Source organism: Myotis brandtii, unplaced genomic scaffold (genome assembly GCF_000412655.1).
Source record: "Myotis brandtii unplaced genomic scaffold, ASM41265v1 scaffold816, whole genome shotgun sequence".
Classification (NCBI taxonomy): Eukaryota; Metazoa; Chordata; class Mammalia; order Chiroptera; family Vespertilionidae; genus Myotis; species Myotis brandtii.
The window spans coordinates 758,674-773,833 of NW_005371304.1; the positions used below are offsets into that span (position 1 = coordinate 758,674).

The 15,160-nt window shown below is 41.5% G+C and overlaps 1 protein-coding gene across 6 annotated transcripts in view; it reads right to left on the reverse strand.

Annotated features, from left to right (window-relative positions):
* KCNT2 (potassium channel, sodium activated subfamily T, member 2) overlaps nt 1-15,160 on the reverse strand; it is a 131,629-nt gene that overhangs the window by 29,263 nt on the left and 87,206 nt on the right. For all 6 annotated transcript variants that reach the window (XM_014531615.1, XM_014531614.1, XM_005884094.2 and 3 more), the window contains exons 14-17: nt 11,253-11,361; nt 2,212-2,361; nt 1,559-1,788; nt 598-811 (exon numbers count right to left, since the gene is read on the reverse strand). In XM_014531615.1, the coding sequence (XP_014387101.1) occupies nt 598-811; nt 1,559-1,788; nt 2,212-2,361; nt 11,253-11,361 (703 nt within the window). The remainder of the gene's footprint in view (nt 1-597; nt 812-1,558; nt 1,789-2,211; nt 2,362-11,252; nt 11,362-15,160) is intronic.

The window sequence follows — 15,160 nt, forward strand, 5'->3', positions numbered from 1 at the left end:
AAAAGAAGAATAATATTACATGTCACATGAAAATTATATGAAATTCAAATTTCAGTATCTGTAAGTATTTTTTTAAAAAAAACAAACACACCCAACCAAGTCATTCATTGTCTCTGAGTACTTTCATGCTTCAAATACAGACTTGAGTAGTTGCTACAAAGACCATGTGGTCCATAAAGTATAAAATATTTACTAGCTGGTTAAACCAACAATTACAAAAATGCTGCTTATGTCACGGAAATACTGATTTAGGTACTTTTTTCTTTAAGGATAAAAGATCCATTTGAGAAAACTGAACCTGGAAATACACAGGGTGGGGCAGAAGTAATGTTTACAGTTGTTCATATAGAAAATAATACAATAATTAATAAATAATGATACAAGAATAAACTCTGTGTTTCCTACTTTTGGCCCGCCCTGTATGTTTCAGTCAGAAATTTGAGGGTTTCGAATACTTGATAGTCAAGGGAGATACTGCCTCATAGGAAGGCTGTTTGGGTAACAATATGTAGGATTGATTCAAGATGTCCAGTAGGTATGCACATTAGTTCCTGTGGCAAGCACCACCCCAGTAAATCTTAGAGAACCTCAGCATACTCTAAGTTTGAGGACATTTTTTCATCTGGTGTAGTTTCATCTTCTGATTGGTCACTGAGAAGGTCACATGTTTGAAGGGATGATGCATCTGCAACCTCTAGAACAGGGGCGATGCTGGGTCTTCGGATTTCTTTGATTCCCTCCGTAGGAAGAGTCAGGGTAGGGCCACTGGCCGACCGACAGCTTGTGTCTTGCAAGTCGATAGCCACAGTGCCTAACACAACGGGAACATGAGAGTCCATCAGAGCATTTGCCACTGTGATGATGTAGCCACCATTTAATGAAGGAAAAGGTAATCAGTTTAACCAGAAAATCTTGTTTATCCTTTCATTTCAAAGGTGATTTCCATCTTTATCATGTGGGCATTTTTGCCCACTCTGGTAAAAAATACTGTATTTGTGTAAATATGGATTTGCTAAGTCTGTCTCTATAGTATGAAACGTTAAATCAGTGAAATGCTGCAATACTTAGGAATTGAAAGTCAAACAATCACCTTGTTTCAATTCACTGTACATTTATATAAAACTAGAGGCCTGGTGCACGAAATTTGTGCACTCAGGGGGGAAGGGGTCCCTCAGCCCAGCCTGCGCCCTCTCGGACGTCCTTAGCTCTCAGTGGTGAGAATGAGGTGATGAATAGAAGGGGAGCTTTAAGAAGAACAAGGAATATTTAAAATAGCCTTGGATACCTGGGTGGAAAACTTACAAAGGCAACACAGAGGTGCCAGGTGCTTATATCCTAATCAGAAATAGAAAGCAATTGTTGGCAGCTTTGAATTCGTTTACTGTTTTACCACTTCAACAGCTGAGCATTTTTGTTCTGTATGCTTAATTACATCCAGTTTGTAATAGACACAGTCTGTTCTAAATGTGACTTGGAAATTTTAATAGAAAATGAAGCATCTCTATTATTCTTTCGTAAAGAAAGAAGCAAATGGCGTTTCCAAGGTTAGCGGCCTTACCCATGCTGGCGATGATGCTGTGCACAGGCAGCCGCGACGGCCCGTGGTAGAAGGACCGCGAGAAGCTGCTCTTTTTCTGCTGGTCTTGGTTCTTAAACGCTGAGTTCTCTTCCTTGGTGATATTAATATAGAAACACACATCCGTGGCGTTCATAATGTACCGGGGGCCTGGGTTCAGCAGAATGTTTTTATTACCCTCCCTCCTGACACCAATCAAGCAGACACCGAACCTGGACATAAAAACGAAGACGGAAGAGTTTTCGGAATTGTAACTCAGCAGGGCCCTTTCTGTTCCCTTACGTTTGCACATGTAGGAAAATACGTCAGCGCTGCTAGGGCAGCGGGGAACTACAGCCCCCGCCCCAAATCATCAGGGGAGTATTTGCGACTCAGAGCACCAAAGGGGGGTCGCAAATGTTGTAGGAGCCTCTGTCTTAACCCTTTTCGGTCCAACCTCGAGGCTGACTCGACAGACCAGGCGCTAGGAGCAGGTCCAACGTCGAGCAATAAGAACATTAAAAAGTTCAACATTCAATCCCGTCAATTAATTTGGACCAGACGGTTTGAATTCCAGAAATAACATTGGGCCGCAAAGGGTTAAAGGTCTGACACAGTCAGATGTCACTTCCACTCCGGAAGCAGCGGGAACATACTTCTTGTGTGCGTGGAAGGAGGCGTACGTGAAACTCTTCCCTTCGTACTCGGCGAAAAAGGCGCTCTCCTCCAGAGTGATGTGGTACACCTCGTTCCCCGAGCACCTGCCGTAGGTCTTCTGCCACTGCTCGGGCGACTGCTGGCCCTCCCTGCAACACAGGCACACACATCCACACACAGAGAGCCGTGAGCGTGGGCACAGGGAGCGCAGCACCCAGCCCTCCCTTAGGCCCCAACCCGTCTAGTGTGAGCAAGGCTCCTTCCCCTGATGGGCAGCCAGGGGCCTGAGACCCTGTTGGTCTGGGAATAGGGTCTGGTAAGTGGGGGGTTACCCCTCCTGCTGAGCGAGAGGAAGCAGCCTCTTTAGCCTGGAGCCTCCCAATACCAGGTCACAGAGGGCTGGACCCGGTCCCCAGCTGTCCGCTCGCAAGTAGCTCAGACGTTTTCTGCGCGTTCACCCAGGACCCCCCTGGCCTTCCCAGTGGTCGGTTAATGGCTGAGCCTGATTGCAGGGCAGTGGTGCTGTGGTGGGCGGAGCAGGGGGCACTTCCTGCTCTGTGTTGAGAATTCAATGCCAATGGGGCCTCTTTCTAGAAATGTCGCCCTCAGCCTCGCTGGGGGTTGGCCTGTTTCATGCTGCACCTAAGCATACCGTGGGGCAGGGGTTTTATCAGAAAACATTCCTTTATCTCCTTTTCACTTCCTTTTTTTGTGTGTTTTTTTTGTTTTTGGTTAATCCTCACCAGAGGATATTTTTCCATTGATTTTTAGAGACAGTGGGAGAGAGAGGGGAAAGACAAAGAGAAACATCGATGTGAGAGAGACACATCAATTGGTCGCCTCCTGCATGCACCCTGACCAGGGCCCAGGCTGGGGGAGGAGCCTGCAACCGAGGTATGTGTCCCTGACCGGAATCAAACCTGGGACCCTTTGGTCCGCAGGCCAGTGCTCTATCCACTGAGCCACACCAGCTAGGGCTTCCTTCCACTTCTTTTTCACTGATGAAAGCATATGGGTTTTATTTCCTTAGTCATCATTTCTCTCTGAGCAGGGACAGTGAATGGGAGCGTGTTGCTCATACAGGGCTTTGAACCCAGAGCCTCCACCAACCACTTTGCACATCTCTTAGGTCCTTTATTGACATCATTTTCACTGAGCGCCCGGGCTGTGAAAAACATTCTAGAAGGTGTAAGAATGAGTAAGACGTGTTCTCTACCTTGACTGCAGCTACAGCCGACTCAGCCGGGAGAAATAAACACATAAAATGACTGTGCTAGAGGCTCTGGCAGAAAATAACATTCTGTGTGCATTCCCAGAGGGGGAATCACATGAAACGGGGGGGTTTAAAAATATCCCAGAGGAGATGGAATTGGGGGTTTAGCAACCTCCTCGGAGGAGGCAGAAGAAAGGAATTCGAGGCAAAGGGACGACTTTATAAAAAGATGGAGGAGGCAGAACCACGAAGTCTCTTCGGGATCTTGTTGTTTGAAGAACAGGCTGCATATATGAGAGAGTCAGGGGAGGAAAGGACATAAAGCAGATGAGCAGGAGAGCACAGAGGCCTTAAGAAAACCCTCCTATTTAAGTCTCCTTTGTAAGGAGGGTGAGCTGGTAGGGGCTTTCCAAGCAGAGGGGCGGCCACACTAGAGTGGCACCCGGATTTCTCAAAATATTCTCAGAAACGAGGATACCGTTCCAGCTGTTCATTAACAGGTGTGTTTAGGAAACCATCTCCCAGGTAGTCAGATGGATTGCGGATGCACCTCATAAAATGGCTTTTCCGTGCAGACTTTCCATGCCTGTTGGCTTATATAAAAGAGAAATAATAAGCCTAGCTGGTGTGGCTCAGTGGTGGAGCATCGACCTATGAACCAGGAGGTCACGGTTCAATTCCTGGACAGGGCACGTGCCCAGGTTGCGAGCTCCATCCCCAGTAGGGGGCGTGCAGGAGGCAGCTGATGGATGATTTTCTCTCATCACTGATGTTTCTCTATCTCCCTTCTTCTCTCTGAAATAAAAACATCTTTTAGAAGAAATAATGATATAAGAGTAACTTTCACAGGTAAATATTTCCTTTTCTCGTGATTGTCCCCATTCCGGCCTCCAGCGTTGAAGGCGTGTTTTGTCTTGTGTTGTCTTTGGGGGGGGGGGTGGATGGAGAAAGGACCATCGGAGTAGAGGGACAACCCATCTTTTCTACTTTCCATGATCAAAGAAGCAGGCTTCTGTGGGTCAGCTGAACTATTGGCATTGGGAACAATAAAAACCCGTAGATGTGACCCCGTAAAACCTGGTGTCCCGTCCTCCACAGCTGTTACAGGCAGAACCCATCCCCCCCAAATTCCTAGGTTGCAGTCTCAACCCCCAGGACCTCCGAGGTGACCATATCTGGAGACAGGGCCCTTCAAGGGGTGATTCAGTGACAAGAAGTGCTTGGGGGAGCCCTCATCTCATCTGACCAGCTTCCCAAGAGGAATTTAGACACAGAAAGAGACACCAGCATGGAGGCTCCCTGAGGAAAGACCTTGGGAGAATCCTGGACTAGAAAAGGGAAATGAATGAGAAAACAGATAAAATTCTAATACGGCCGATCACTGGATCAATATCAATTCCTCATTGGGATCAGTACGCTGCGATTATGCAAATAAGATGTGAACGTTCGGGCGTTTATATGGGAAGGGTATCTGTGAACTCCCTGTTCTTTTTTGTTTGTAACTTTTCTCTAAGTCTGAAACTAGTTCAACTAAAAAAGTAAACAAACAAAGGAAAGAAAAATAACCCAAGCCATTAAAAATGTCATGTTTAACTAGCATTTCCCAATCTTACTGGAGTATGTAATTTTATTTTTCTGGAAAAATACTACCCATCTCAAAGCACGATAAATTCTGCCCTGGAACACAAATGCAGCAATGGCAGGAAAACACAGACCCAGTATTCCTCCAGCACACACGCCAATTAATTACACCGCATTTTCACTTAATATGTTTCTACTGGGGTTGTAGATTTCACAAAACCGTTAAGTAATCTCTGGAGAAACAGTGATTTCAGAAAGCCTACATTTCACTTACGTGTAAGTGCACACAAGCATAATGCTCATGAGAGACAGTTAAACAAGACCGTCCCCATCATTTTATAAACACTGAGCATTTGGTTTGAGAATGATAGCATTTCCCAAGCGAAGGGAACAACCCAGGAATGGAGGTATGCGTCTATGTCAGCGGTTCTCAACCTGTGGGTCGCGACCCCTTTGGCGGTGGAACGACCCTTTCACAGGGGCCGCCTAAGACCATCCTGCATATCAGATATTTACATGACGATTCATCACAGTAGCAACATTACAGTTATGAAGTAGCAATGAAAATAATTTTATGGTTGGGTCACAACATGAGGAACTGTATTTGAAGGGCCAGAAGGTTTGAGAACCACTGGTCTATGTTTTAAAGACACCGATTACTTTGACAACAACGGACAAGACTTGATACAGCTTTCACGTGTGCCTGTCTGTATTTATCTACTATTTATTTTTTGTTTTTAAAGTTTAATTGCAGGGTAAGTGTCAGTAAAGAGAAAGAGGTGGAAAATGCAGTGAGCGAAGGGAGGTGGGGGGTCGTATATTCCATAGAAAGGAATGGGTTGCAAAGGGGGTAATTTACAGCAATGTTGTAAGTCTCTGGTCCCACCCCTAAGCTCTCACACATGAAAACATACAGAGGCAAAGCTTTCCTTGACATTTCGGTCCAATAGAGCAGTGCAGGGTAAGTGTCAGTAAAGAGAAAGAGATGAAAAATGCAGTGAGCGAAGGGAGGTGGGGGGTCGTGTGTTCCATAGAAAGGAATGGGTTGCAGAGCGGGTAATTTACAGCAGTGTTGTAAGTCTCTGGTCCCATCCCCTAAGCTCTCACACATGAAAACATACACAGGCAAAGCTTTCCTTGACATTTCGGTCCAATAGAGCATTCGCTATTTTTTTTAATCGATTTCAGAAAGGGAGAGAGAGGGTGAGAGAGAGAGAAACATCAATGATGACAATCATGATCGGCTGCCTCCTGCAGGCCCCCTACTGGGGATCGAGCCCGCAACCCGGGCATGTGCCCTTGACCAGAATTGAACCACAGACTCTTCAGTCCACAGGCCGATGCTCTATCCACTGAGCCAAACGGCCAGGGCTATAGTTCTTATGTTCGTGGACAAACCTAAGGAGGTGGTAGTCTCCACCCCGGCTCACTTTCCGGGCATCTCTGCTTTTATTCATCCTTCCTCAAAATGAGGAAGCCTCCATCGTCACCCTTGTCTTCTCTGAACCCCCCGGGGACCAGTGACCTACTAACTGTCTGCCCCGGTTCCTTCAGCCTCAAGCCGTCTATCTTGTTAGCTCCCCAGGTCTCCTCACAAACCCTTACACCTTTATACCCCATTGTGCTGTGCTGTGTTCGCTTTCCTTTTCTTCCCTCTGTTTCCTGAAAGTAATACTCTCCCAGGGAAACGTGTTAAATTGTCATTTCTTCTAAATCCCAGTATATGTCCTGTCGCCTCCATGGTGACCTGAATGCTCTCATTCGTCGCCAGGAGCTGAGAATAGCAGCAAGGCCACCGTCACTTACATCTGCATTAGAGAGCAGATATTTCCACGGCCTCACTCCCTTTCCTGCCAAACCACGCGTTTTATAGTTAATTCCCTACTGTCCAGACTCAGGGAGAAGATATTTGTGTGTGTTTTTTCCTCTTTTCCCCATTCATATGCAATCATGTTCTATAAATTGTACCTTGGCAATATTTTTCTTATCAATTCTCCCTTTTTCCCCCCATTAATTATCACTGCGACCAAAAATATCACCTCTCAGATGGGACTAATGAAAAAAAATATGAGACTAACTGAAAGAAAAATAAAATAAAATTTTCATTAGGATGAAACGCCATCAAGGTGGGACAGTTTCGTGTCTATTAACCGGCCTGATAACTAGGCATCCCCTTGCCCTGAAATCATGGTCCATGTTCACCATCTACAGTAATTTGTGTCCAAACAATAAACTTATGTTCCTCTTCCTAACAAGATTGCCCAGTAAATCAAAATGTTAATTTAATTAGCAACAAGAAAGACCACTGCGAAGAGCATGGAGCGCACTCACATGCCATCAAGTAAGTGAGGGAACCGGCAAGTGCTACATACAGGCTAACGTCTCAGTGCGCCAGGGAGCACAGCTACTTGGAACCAGCTCAGAGTCGCTTTGTGACTCATAGACCCACTAGAACCGGGATGATTATGTTCATAACAGGAGAAGGAAGTGGAAGGTCAGCAGAGCGCTAACCAGTAGTAGCCAGGGTACCGGCTCCATTGTTGTAGAGACTCCAAAATACAAGATACAATTTTTTAACATTAATATCTCTCTTGCCTGACTGGTGTGGCTCAGTGGATAGAGCATCGGCCTGCGGACTCAAGGGTCCCGGGCTCGATTCCGGTCAGGGGCATGTACCTTGGTTGCGGGCACATCCCCAGTGGGGGGCGTGCAGGAGGCAGCTGATCGATGTTTCTCTCTCATCGATGTTTCTAGCTCTCTATCCCTCTCCCTTCCTCTCTGCAAAACATCAATAAAATATATTTTAAATAAATATCTCTCTTGCATGAAAACCCAGAGGTAGGCACTTCATCCTTAATGTGGGGTTTCCATCCGTGCCCACATTCCCACTGGCTAGAAGAAGAGAAGTGAGGAGAGGAGGCGGAGGGTGGTTGAGTGGGTGAGTCTAATTCTAGCTCGGAATCGGGAATTCCATTCTTCCTCTGGCCTGAGACAGGTCTCTCTCTAAAACACCTGGCCCTTCGGTCTCCAGCTCCTGATTGCTTTACCCATCTCAGTTGTCTCAGAACTCACACTTAGGATTTTCTTGAAATATTACAATCTGCATAGCACTTTATTTTAAAAATATATTTTTAATTACACCATTTTAGGTTTAGTATTATATTTATTTCTATGCGTATTGGATCCTAAAATCTTAGCTTCTTTTTTTTTTCACATTGTATCAACTAATAGACTACACAATTGCTTGTGGCTCTCAACTATTTTTATTCAAAGTCACCATTTGTTAGAGGATAAAGTTTTAATAATATTATTCTCCTTTTTAATGGAGAAATTTAAGTATTGTTCTAAGCTTTGTTTTCAATTAAAGGTTTGATAATCCTTGCATAAAGCATTTCGTAGAGTTGTCAACATTTTCCCCCACTGAACTATTTAATTCAGCTTGCCAGTTCTCTTATTATTAAATCAGTCTTGGAGCTTTCTACTTTCTACTGAGGCTCAAGGGCAAAATTTCAAACATATTCTCTTAATAAATAAATCTTGACTATATCTTCAATTGAAGCAAAATATAGAAGACTTGATATAAATTACTTTAGTCAAACAATATTCTTAATAAATACATTAAACATGTTGAATAAAGTGCTTTTCTGTTGGGTGGACTATTTATATTCAACTGATGGTATATATCTGATAAGGTACTTGTATCTTAAATATATAAAAAGGAGATTAACACTCTTATACTCAATAATTAAAGACAAATAACCCAATTAAAAAATGATCAAAGGACCTGAATAGGTTTTACTACAAACAAGATATACAAATGGCCAAGAAACACATGAAAAGATGCTCAATGTTATTAGCCATCAGTGAAATGCAAATCAAAAGCACAGGGAGACACTACATTTCCTCCACTGGATGGTTATGATAAAAAAGTTGGATAATAACAAGTGTTCCTGAGGGTGTGAGGAGCTTGAAACCTTTATACACTGCTGGTGAGGATACATAATGTTACAGTCTCTTTGGGAAAAATTCTGGCAGTTCCCAAAAAAGACTAAACAGAGTTACCACATGTCCCATCAGTTCCACTCCTAAGATAGACCCAAAAGAAATGAAAGCATATGTCCACATGAAAATGTTTGCATGAATGTTAACAGCGACCTTATTTACAATGCTAATAGCAACTCAAATATCCATCCTCTGATGGATAAAAAAATAAAAGGGGACCTATTCATATAATGGAATATTATTTAGTCATAAAAAGGAAAAATTAGTACAATATTACAATATTAACATACCTTGAAAACATTATGCCAAGTGAAAGAAGCTGGACAAAACACACACACACATTATATTATTCCATCTATAGGCAATATGCAGTGTCTAAAATAGGAAAATCTACAGAGACAGAGTAAATTAGTAAGAGTTGGGAGAAAATGTAGAGGCTGCTAAAACGTAGAGGGCTTCTTTATGGGGTGATGAAATTATTCAAGAGTTAGACAGTGGTGATGGCTGCACAGTTCTATGACTACTAAAAAGCCACTAGATTGTAGACCTTAAATGGGCAAATTGGAGCATGTGTGAAGTCTATCTCAATAAAGCTTCTATAAAGAAAGTTATTCTGGTGAACTATAGCATTTCTATGACACTTAGTTGTAAAATAAGTGGGGGTTTTTTAAATTATTGATGTATTTTAAGATTTTGCAGGTCAATCTTAATCATGGGAAATCCTTAGTTATGTGATAATGATGTCTTCAATATTATTTTAATGAGGCAAAATTCATTAGGGTATAATGGGACGTCCTATTTTAAGGGTTACTAGGATTCTTTTTTAACTTAGTGTCAGGTGCAATTTGTTTACCAGACAATATTGTGTGACAATATTTACGGGTAAGACTGTGTAGTTTAACCATTCTCAGAATAATAATGTGTTAGGGTAGATGGCTCTCATTTTATTGTTTGCAACACAATGAAGCTGGTCTAGATATTTGCTTGGAAGTCGTATGATTCTGTGACAAAGATGGTATGGCAAAATAATGAATCCATGTGATGAGTTCCATGAATGTTCACTTAATTGGTGTTAAAGTAGTTTCCAGTATTTTATTTTATTTCTTCATACTGCTGAGTACTTTCGTCAACAAAAAATAATTTCATTCATGACCCTGTTCCATCCTTTCCATCAATAGATGAAAGGCTTGTAACTGTACAGGTTAAAATATTTCGATTCCAAACTCTAATAAAATTGTTTCTGGGGAATTCCTACCGTCTCAATAGAGCAGATACCTGATTCAAGAAAAGAGTAAAACTTGCTTAAGAATACTGCAGGGCACTTACTATTTTTCACTTAATTCACACCATCTACTATTATATCCCAAGAAAGAATTTTCCTTTTCCTTGAGTTATTTTAATGGGCACTTGACTTAAATAGCTATCAATTAGCTTAATTTCAGTCATCATAACCACAAGAGACCACAGTGAGATTTACTTAGAAAATCAAATTTTTGTCTAAAATCCCAAGTACAGACTATGGAACGGTATGAAATGGAGTGGGGCATTTGTCTCCTGAAGTCAGAGTGGTGACTGTATTCCCCGAGTACATATTTCTCGATCACCCAAGTCAAAAACAGTCTCTGTGTTTTACAAAACTCTCTCCAAGTAAATGAGAACAGCGTGGTCCAATACAACGTTTTCCCATCTACCTGGAAATGCATATAAAAAGTGATTTCTTTTATACTATGTTAGCTAATCTTCTCTACTACTTTGTCATCATTCTATACTAATTGAATATTTTTATTTAGAGGTCGATTGTGTAAAGATAACTTCAAGACTAAAAACTTACCTCACATAGAAAAAAATGGCTTTAAGGTTTTACACTAGTGACTGTCATCATCTTGTTCTTTAATGTTTTATTTGTTAAGTATTCGTCCCGAAATTGGAAACCATGCCCTAATCCTAGGTGTAACAAATGATGTAGACACTTAGGATTTAGGATGAAACAGATGATCTCAAGATTCATTAGAAGAGACAGCCAATCACGGTCAATTTCCTGTATGTCTTGGACCCCTTAACGGGTCTATATTTGTCTGTCTGTCTATCCATCTGTCTCTCCATCAGACGAAGATAACACACAAATACAATATCGGTACATATCTAGCTATATACCTTGGCTTGCTATATTTCTAAATCACATAACTGCACTTATTTTTTTAATATAATTTAAAATGCATTATCTTAAAGAAAAAATATACTTACTGCCCTCTAGAGGTATGAACCAGTAGTGTGATAAGTGTAGATGTTGCTGGGCATATACAGTTTAAAGCTAACATGGCGTATTTAAACTCTTCTTCACAAACAACATGATCTGTTTGAAATAAAATAGGTAAATTAGAATAATTTACCTTGGGGTGGTAATATTTTAAAATAATATGAAAAATAAAACAGTGAATTAAATTACAGAAGTTTCCATTAAAAAACACACACATTTTTGAGATTTTTTTTAACCTGTGTAATTTTATTCCCAGGAAAAATGTTTCTTAAGAGAAAGTACTACAGCCTAGGGAACAGAGTCAATAATATTGTGATAATTATGTGTGGTTCTGGGTGGGTACTGGAAATATCAGGGGGCCAACTTTGCAAAGTATATGATTGTCTAACTACTGTGCTGTATTACCTTGAAACTAATCTATAATAATAAAAGCGTAATATACTAATTAGACCGGACATCCTTCCGGACATCCTTCCAGACAAAGCCGGGGCTATGAGGGAAGCCGGTGTCGGCAGCTGGGGGAAGGAAGGCCTACTCCTGCACAAATTTGTGTACATCGGGCCTCTAGTACAAAATAATGTTGAATGTAAATCGTAAGTGAAAAATAAAATTTTTTGAAAAGAGAATACTATACTATGAGTTAGTGATTGAGAGGGAAGGGGAGGTGTCTCACCCCCGTTCTGTCTTTAACAGAATAATTGCTGTTAAAGCCTTTGGCAAAGTATTTCATTTTCCTCTGCCTCATCTGTAACATGGGTGAGATGAGGTAGGTTAGGGGGTAAGCCTGGACAAGAAACCAGAGACTGTTCAAAGTCTCCTTCAGTTCTGACAGCTCCACCGTATGAAATAAAATAGCACTGATTAAAAACAGTGTCGACTGAGCAAAGTCATAGTCACATAGCATAAAGACTTGGAAAGTAATTATTATAAGAGGTATCGGACCCTAGCTGGTTTGGCTCAGTGGATAGCGTGTCAGCCCACAGACTGAAGAGTCTCAGGTTTAATTCCAGTCAAGGGCACGAACCTCAGTTGGAGGCAATCAATCAATGGGTCTCTCTCACATCGGTGTTTCTCTATCTTTCCCCCCTCCCTTCCATTCTCTCAAAAAACCAATGGAAAAAGCATCCTCGGGTGAGGATTAAAAAGAAAATATTAAGAGGTGTTGGCAATATTTGCATAACATATAAGGAATAGATTTTGTACCAAACAACTAAAATATCAAGCAGTAACAATGAATGCTGAAATACATTTAATTTTGCATTGTACTTTGACCTCAACACCTAAAGTCATAAACTCAAAAGACCACAGGGCCCAAGTGGCTATTGAAATTCAACGATAAAAAATATAGGAAGGGCCAGACTTGGGGGCACTTGGAGGGTGAGGGCACCTTAGAGGGGGTGATCCTGCCCAGCCCACGTCCATACTGTCATGCAGGAACGAGAGAGAGGACTTTTAAAATAATAGGATTGCGTGAGATTCTTGGTTTCTTGTTTCTTGTCATTTTTATTATTTTTCATTTAATAGCTTTTAAGATAAGCAATGACAATGAAGGATGCACGCTTATAGGTAGATAGGAGTCACATCTTTTCCAGTCCCTGGAGCTTTATGGAAAATAAAATTGTTAATTACATTCTAGAAAGTCAGGTTTTTTGTGGGGTTTTTTTTTTTTAAGTCGGCCTCACAGCGTGTTCTGAGCTCCTGGGTGATTTAAAGGACTGGAAGCTTCTGCCATGCAGTTGCTAGGTAACAGCCATCGGAAGGCAGCAAGCAGCCGTGGAAAGTGCCCTAAACCAGCCCTGTCCTGGGTGTTGATTTACAGAAAAATCAAAAAACCTTTAAGCAGCCATGCAAAGCAGGGCCAGTTTTTAAACGGATTGTTTTTGTTTTTATTTCTTGGGGGAAAGTTCGGTTATAGAGACCGACTGAACAATTGGTGTTAGAAAATCTCTCAGATGTTGTTTGCTGATTAGACTCTGTTTATAAGCCTGAGAGGGCAGCTGTCTACCAAAATTGCTTCTTTTTCTTAGAGGAAAATAGATCATCTCTAACAATCGAGCTTTAGTGTGATCCTGTTGCTTCCATCAATAAAACGCCCCAAGGGTGGGGGTGTTGTGCTTGGGTGGACACGCGTGCGTGTACCTGCCCATACATCAGAGACGTTGGCCTGTTCTCAGATGGGAGCCTCGCATCTACGAACAGGCTCAGAATAGACTTAAGAAAACCTTGATAAGTCATTTAGTCTCACAAGACCTCACTGTAAGAATGCTTATTGAATATATAGAATTCAACCCTGTGAGAGGCTGGCAACGTGCTCACAACAGATTTATGTCAGCTCAGTCACACTGAGGATACGAAGCAGTTTTCTGTGTTTCAGATCGCTTGAGTCCTTATACTATTTTAATGCTGTAATGTTTTTAAATGTGTCAAGCTAATTAAATGCTCCAAAGGGGGATTTTTTCCCCTGAATTCTAGAACAACAGTTTTAATATCATTAGTTTCTTTTTATACATCTTAGAAAAACAGCAGCCATAATCTTTTATGAAAAACAATTTCCCTCAGAAGTCTATTTCTATTAGGTTCTAACCTAAAGTGTTCTTTCCTTAGTAGTTCACGATAGGTATTAATATTCTGAGAGTTAATGATATAGTTATTGAATCATCTTAATAGTAACATCATAATAATACCAAGCAATATTTTTCCTTTTATGTTAAATGATGCAGATATATGTATATGTACCAGTATATGTATATGCATATGCATGTGCGTATGTATATGTATATGCATATGTATATATATATAAATATTATTAAGCTTCATTATATATATTTTTATATATTTATGGCTATATGTATATATGTATATATACATATATACATATCTGTATAATTAAACCTCATTGGCATATATCATGTTAAACAACTTTCAGATAAGAAATCAGATGTTCAGAAATAACTACCCCAAATCCATTGTTAATTTAGATTCAAACTGTCTACAAAGAACTCAACAAAATGCCAAAGCTGATTAACCAAGCGCATCAAAATAAGTGACATTCTAGTGGGTTCCCCCTCCGGAAGCCCCTTTCAAGGTCCCCACTTGCTGCCACACAGACGCACAGTGCAAACAGTCACGAAAGTGAACTGATGACTGAAAATACACAACGACCATGTTCCCCAAACGCCCGTCACTTAGGGAGGGAGCTGGGGAGGAAGGAGGCCAAGCTTGACCTTGAAATCAATTTTGTTATTTGTCAGTCACACACGAAACACATGTAGCTGCACAGAAATGATTGGAGTCCCTGACTCGAAGGGGCTTTGAATGTTCTCAGGAAATACTGCAGATCCTATAGAAGCAGACGGAAGGGTGCCTTTCGGGCCTGCGGGCATCAAGGAAAGCATTGCCAGGGAGGTGATGCTTCAACTCAGATTGTAAGAATAATTAAGAATGTGTTCGTTGAAAGGTGAAGAAAGTGTACGAGTATTAAAAAAAAATAAAGTCAGAGAGGTAGGAGAATCTTGGCATTTTTAGGGACATAAGTGCACAGAGAGCTCCCACTTCTTAAATTGCCTTGTATTTCTTCCTTATTGGAAGCTGATGAGCTAACGTTCTCAAGAGGGAGAGAGGAGGTAGCCAGTGCTGAGTCTTCCATTTCAATCCCTATGATTTATTATAAGAATAGCTTGATGATTTATTAGTTATTTTAATATTTTTTTTATTGATTTCAGAGAGGAAGGGAGAGGGAGAGACAGATAGAAACATTAATTGTGAGAGAGAATCATGGATCGGCTGCCTCCTGCACGCCCCACACTGGGGATGGAGCCCACAACCCGGGCATGTGCCCTGATCGGGAATCGAACTGTGACCTCCTGGTTCATAGGTCGATGCTCAACCACTGAGC